The sequence below is a fragment of the Pundamilia nyererei genome, unplaced genomic scaffold (genome assembly GCF_000239375.1).
Source record: "Pundamilia nyererei isolate P.nyererei 1_Seehausen unplaced genomic scaffold, PunNye1.0 scaffold00172, whole genome shotgun sequence".
In the NCBI taxonomy this organism is placed as follows: domain Eukaryota; kingdom Metazoa; phylum Chordata; class Actinopteri; order Cichliformes; family Cichlidae; genus Pundamilia; species Pundamilia nyererei.
In genome coordinates this window covers 313,851-320,081 of record NW_005187573.1, presented here as the reverse complement: position 1 = coordinate 320,081, position 6,231 = coordinate 313,851, and the positions used below count along the sequence as shown (strand labels likewise).

The following is a 6,231-nucleotide window of genomic DNA, read 5'->3' as shown; positions in this document are numbered from 1 at the left end:
AGGCGATTGGCTCCACCAACGACCTGTGAAACATTCTTGAAATACGTGAAAAACAACCGTTTTATCAGTTAGAAACATGTATTATAAATAGACAGTAGTACATGGAAACGTTTACTTGAAGTATGCGGCTTTATTTTTATGGAAAACAAACGCATCTCAACTTTACAAAAATCATTTCCAACACGTACCGAGCACCGTGTGTAATTAGGCCATTTTGTTAAGCTGCTTTACTTAGAACTTGCTCCCTCAAAAATGAAAAAGTTAGTGCGCTGACTTATTATTTTCAGCCGAGGTAGGTTTCAAGTTAAGTACAGGTTGATTTATGTGGAAGTACACCTGTTTGAGACTGTCGCTGAACTAAGTGGTGACGGCGGGGAGGCTTTCTGAACAACATAAACAAAGGTCATTATCACCTACCGGATCAGTGTCCATCTTGCTGGAAAAAATGTCCTTTATCCGTAAACTGATGGGTCTACTTTCTATAAAAGTTGACGATTTGATTTAAAACCCTTTAAAAAACAGTTTAAAGTCTCGAAGCAAATACGTTTCTCTCGGTTTTACTTCCTGGTGGTTTTCTTTCCTCCCTTAATTGCCTTCTTCCAACTGTTAAGTGAACTCAATCTCCGTTTCCGCCCTTTGGTTTCCAAAATAAAGCAACCTATCGTTTTCAGCTGAAGTGGTTGGGTAAACATTAGAGAAAAAAAGATTATATAAAAAAATATGATTCCTTTAATCTTTACACAGTAATATCGTCATTGTATTTTATATACTCGTATTCACATATTGATTTTCACTACCTGTAAAACAATTGTAATGATTTTTAAGCGAGTCAAACTTTCATTGTCGACCTCCGTGCTTTTATTTTGCAGGTGCATACGTTTACTTCCTTTGTTGTCTCCAAAAACACCTGTAGGCGGCAGTCCCTCTTCTATTGTTAAAGAAGGCGTCATACCAAGATGTACCCATGATATGTTAGCGGTGAAACCCTTAGCGATGAACCTTTTGTAACTTTGTGTTCAGGATGGCTGACAAACTTGCTTTCTAACTTAACATAACTGTAAAGTAACACAATGCATTTCTGATAGTAAAGGAGGATGTAGTTGTTTATGTTTTTTTTGTTAATATTTCAAGGGGACAACAGTGACACTGGAGAGCAGCACTTAGATTAGCAGCAGTGGCCTCAGCTCAGTTACTCCTCCCTCTCCTTGTGTCACAAATTTCACCCAGCCAGCAGCTTGACTCCTGACAAACCGGTTTCTTTGTCTGGTGAAACTGGTGACGAAGATTGAATACTGGTCATTGCATGCCCTTTTGTCATGACTGCTGCAAGCTGCTTTGAATCAGAAGCAGCTAAAAATAATCAAAGGCATTACGACAATTTGGGAAAGCTGTTTGAAAACCATTGTTTAAGTGTGCTGAAATACTGCCACAGAACAAGAAAATGTGGGGTAACATGTTTTGGATTTAATTTCTCCATCAGATTTGAGAAAAAAAAAGCTTTTATTTCTGTTCACAATGTACATTTTTTGTGTGCTGTTGAGTAATTAGCTACACACAGGATATGCATCAATTGCACAAACTAAAAGGAGAAACAAACATACTATAATTATAAAGAATAAAAGCAGGTAGAGACAGGAGATAGAAACAGGACAGCGTTTAAAAAGAAAAAAAATATACAAAGTAAAGACTTGAAAAAGAAGAGAATTGAAGAAAAGAGTAGCAGTAAGCCTCATATGATTCATAATTCCCTCAGTGGCCTTGTTTAATGATGATATCTGACATGTCATCAACCTTCACCAGCTCCAAATTCTGTAAAAAAGACAAAAACAAACATTAGGACTGACGACTTTTTAAGCGTGACACAGCAGTAATAATAATAATAATAATAATGGATTGGATTTATATAGCACTTTTCAAGGCACCCAAAGCACTTTACAGTGCCACTATTCATTCACTCTCGCATTCACACACTAGTGGCCACAGCTGCCCTGGGGCAGACTGAGAAGCGAGGCTGCCATATCGTGCCATCGGCCCCTCTGGTCAACACCAGCAGGCGGTAGGTGAAGTGTCTTGCCCAAGGACACAACGAGCAGGACAGAGAGCCCAGGGATTGAACCGTTGACCTTCCGGTTACAGATGCACTTCCCAACCCCCTGAGCCACGGTTGCCCTACATTTTAATGTACTCCGTGGACTTGCTGAACCAGATATGTAACTTTAAGGAACATCTGCCAGCCAATCAGGACTGAGAATGTTTGGACATCCTATTTCAGGGAATAAAGAATGAATGAATGAACTGAAAAATAAATTGCCCAGTTACACACCCAAATTCCTTCCTTAGTGAAGTTCCCTGGTGCTAAAGCTATATCTATATCTATATATATATACAAACTACAAACATTAGCTGTGATAGCACTCAGTGCTTTGACCCATGTGACATAATTTCTGGCTCCAAAATAAACCAACAAGGTGCAGAGTGCAAAATAAATGGGTGACATCATATTAGCTTTAACCACCTTTGCATTTAAAGCCAATCTGGCTGCTATGGGAAGTGCAGTTTGACATTGGTTTAATTTTTCATCCCTTGATGCTGCAGCTCATTTTACACCAACATGAGGAGAGTACATATATCATAATAATAACAAATGAAATCAAATAAACAAAACATACAGCAAACAACACTCACCTTTTCATTGGCAAGATGAAGTAAAGCGACAAACGCCAGTGCCACTGACAGGTTCTGAGCCATTGTGTTTGGTAATCTGAATATGTGTGAGAGAGAGACAGAGAGAGGGAGTGAGAGAGAGAATTTTATATTTCATCAATGATGATTTTCATGATTCTGATGGAATTAGTATTTCAGTGACACCGTGATTTGATCGTGTATAGCTTCACACTAGCTTGTCAGAGAAACTTCTGTATCTCAAACCATAATTTTATATCCAATATTCTTTTGGTGAGGTCTGATACTCCTCATTAGTGCTGTGCCATGGCAGACATGACAAGAGATCTGCTTATACCTTTGAAGCAGCGTCTTTGTGGTCTGACTGAACACTTTCTCTCCACACACTTCAGGTTTCTCCACAGTCTCCACCCCCTACAGGGAACACCAAGGAACAAGTAATAAAACACAGAGTCAAACAGAAACGCAGTGAAAAAGGGCCGCCTGGAAGGCAACTGTGCCCACCGCATGTGATGCATGACCAACCTGAAATTTGTCACTGTATGCACCACAGAAAAAAGAAGCTAATACGCGGTGTGTAATTTACCTCTGTGGGTTTTTCTGGGCTGTCAGTCAGAAGAGTCCACATGCTGTTCTTGAGTCTCTTCATGTCCATTTTCTTTGCTGTCTTGGCGTAGTTGATTTCAATCTTGTTGACCTACAAAAACAATCAAAGTAGAACTATAGAAGTTCACAAACAAAAATTCTGCTTATAATATATCCATTATTAATGACTATTTGTCCTAAGTCATACAGTTGTTTCAGTTCCATCTTCTATTTTTCAGTGGGGTATGATAAAAAATATTACTGCAGAAGCTTTTGAGCAGAGATGGTACTAAAGGGAAGAGCTACTTAAAGCACGACTAAACTAGTTGCATTGCTCACCCTGTGTGGCTCAGGTACCAGATCCTCCTCCCCATAGGTGGACACGCCCTCGAGATCTTGTGAGGGCAGAGGCATGCTGTCACTCGAAGGCTGTGTGTCATCTGAACCAGCAAACCCTTCAACATCATCATCACTGTCACCTCCCTGAAACAGAAGATGAATAAAGATTTGACATGTGGTTTCTAATCAGTTGTTGATTTGCCGTGACGGGGATTTGTTAATTCTTTCATTCCTCAGCAGGTTAGATGTTGCTTTTAGCTTCTTCCACAAGATTTGATGCAGAAAGGGTGTAGTTTCCATGTAGTGTCAGTCACAGGTGTGTGATACATAAAAGAAAAGGTTTTAAACAGTCGCTCTGATATAAAAATATCATATAGAGATATAATTGCTATAGCACTGCCATGTCTTTTTGTTTCCTAGCACAGTCAGTGAGACAAGCCCAAGGATTTGTGAGACTGACAGCCCTGTGTCAGCCTCTGATCATGATTTATTACCTAAATAAGGAACTACATCAAACTCCAGCACAGCACAGTACCTGCAAAATATGCAATAAAAAACACACCAAGTACAACCAGGCTGTGCAGGAGGAGATACTAGCAGTAGACAAGAATAAATGACTGCACTCAATACGACAGGAACAGCAAAACAGTGGATAGAAATCACTGATGTGGTTTCATGGTGAAAAAGTGGGGTTATTCTACTAAAAAATATACATTTATTGGTCTTCCAACAAATTGATGTATTACATAGGGGGAGTAGGTGCCAGTTTGCCGCCACAGGGCCCGAGATAGACATTTTTGTTCTGCATAATCACATTTAATGTACATGGTTAGACACAGGCCACATGTGTAGTATGTCAAATGTTGCGGCAAAGACGAGTCGTTTCTTTACTAATACTAACAATCTATATACTAGTGATTGTTGTAGTTATTGCAACATCAAAATACAACCCTAAGATTAAAATTTGTGTTTCATAACCCAAACCACTTCTGGATAAACCAGAAACAGTAAGATTTTACAATATAATCAATTCAGAATTGATAGTGAAATGTGTCCGGGCATGCGGTTTAAAATCCTGTCCAATGAAATGTGCGGAGCTACCTGCAGAAGTAATCCCTTGTGATAAATGAACACCTGAATTGAGCTTTCTTAGAATCAAATCAAAAGTGATGCTAAAAAGAGTTTTTCAGACCTGTAGACCTGGACAGAAGTTGGCTGTGTCATTGGCGTTGTTGTAGTCATAATCTCCAATGCCTTCTCCGAGCTCTGCAGACAGCCTCTTCTGTCCTTCTGGACTTAACTAGAGTAAACAAGACCAGATTGATCAATATTAATACGTCCCAAACAACTTGCACTCAATTATGGAAATATTGAGTAAATTACATACTGACTGTAAAACTGCCCAATTTTATGAAAACAAAAACAAAACGAACAGTTGATATGAGATTCAAACACATCCGAGATCATTTTTGAGATATCGCATTTTCACAGAGGTAAATAGGAAGTCCATGTGATACTGCAAGCCATATTAAAGAAAACACAAAAAAGAAAATAGATGTAAATATTAAATCATGTCTGCAGAGTTAGAAGTATCTAAAAAAGTTAATAATTTTAATTAAATTATGAAATGCTAACATAAAGTATGGCCTGAAATGGTAAAAAGAAATAAGTCTTACTGTGCTGGAGGGTTTGAGGCTGAGCTGGGAGAGCGTCTCTGGAGGAAACTGGAAATCTGCTGGTAGAGTTGTTTTTTTACTTCTGGCACTAAGTGCAGACTTGGTGTTAGTGGTGGCAGCCTGTGAAAGGAAAGGAAGATAAAGTTTGGTTGGTGAGTTTCCCAAAAATCTGTAATCCAAAACTTCAAAACCTTTTAGAGATTCAACTGAATTTAATCATTATAGTTAAATCACAAGAGTTATGTTTCAATGCAGAAGCACACAAGAAAAGACTCAGATCAGCAAGTTTCCTGATGCATACTTGACAAACAAACGAGTTTAGGTTCAGTTCATAATGATAACACCCTTATTAGCACTGATTCTGTCTTCATTCTGAACAAACTGATTATTTCATGCTCAAAAAGTTTCTCTTTTGCTTCAAATTTTTAAACTGTAAGCGGCTATACATTTTTTTAAAGCATTTACATGCTGGTCAACCATCATCTAAAACCAGATGTCCTGAGCAGATACATAAAAGACTTCCACACATGGTAATTGGGATGGAGGCTGCATCAGAAATAATTCTCAAAGTACTGAATACTGTGTTGCCATGGCCACTACTCCAAAAAGTACTACGTTATAGCCACAGTGCCTCTGTTTTTAAGCAGATGTAGCACGCTGAGAAAGATCACATCTGACTCTGTCACTGGACTCTGCTACAGAACATGCTAAGCTTTACTTCCTGTCACCATTACTAATATTTTTACATGAGATTGATGTTATTATAATAACCATGGCAGCAGGCTGGCTTTGTTCACAATGATGTGAAACACTGAAATGATTGAAGAGCTGGTCATCTATGGCTCAAAAAGTAGTCACTGTAGTTGAACAGGTGAATGTATTTGACAGCTTCATAAATACAGGGAGTGCAGAATTATTAGGCAAATGAGTATTTTGTCCACATCATCCT

General features: G+C 38.6%; 2 protein-coding genes across 2 annotated transcripts in view; both read right to left on the bottom strand.

The window, feature by feature from the left end:
• Positions 1–627, bottom strand: part of vamp8 (vesicle-associated membrane protein 8 (endobrevin)) — a 12,769-nt gene extending 12,142 nt beyond the window's left edge. Inside the window, 1 exon segment of the mRNA XM_013914117.1 lies at positions 418–627. Within this exon segment, the coding sequence (XP_013769571.1) occupies positions 418–432 (15 nt within the window). The 5' untranslated portion in view covers positions 433–627.
• An 823-nt stretch (positions 628–1,450) lies between these two features.
• ncaph (non-SMC condensin I complex, subunit H) overlaps positions 1,451–6,231 on the bottom strand; it is a 12,620-nt gene continuing 7,839 nt past the window's right edge. The window contains exons 12-18 of the mRNA XM_005746061.1: positions 5,283–5,402; positions 4,799–4,906; positions 3,607–3,750; positions 3,269–3,379; positions 3,020–3,096; positions 2,686–2,761; positions 1,451–1,809 (exon numbers count right to left, since the gene is read on the bottom strand). Coding sequence (XP_005746118.1) covers positions 1,750–1,809; positions 2,686–2,761; positions 3,020–3,096; positions 3,269–3,379; positions 3,607–3,750; positions 4,799–4,906; positions 5,283–5,402 — 696 coding nt within the window. The 3' untranslated portion in view covers positions 1,451–1,749. The remainder of the gene's footprint in view (positions 1,810–2,685; positions 2,762–3,019; positions 3,097–3,268; positions 3,380–3,606; positions 3,751–4,798; positions 4,907–5,282; positions 5,403–6,231) is intronic.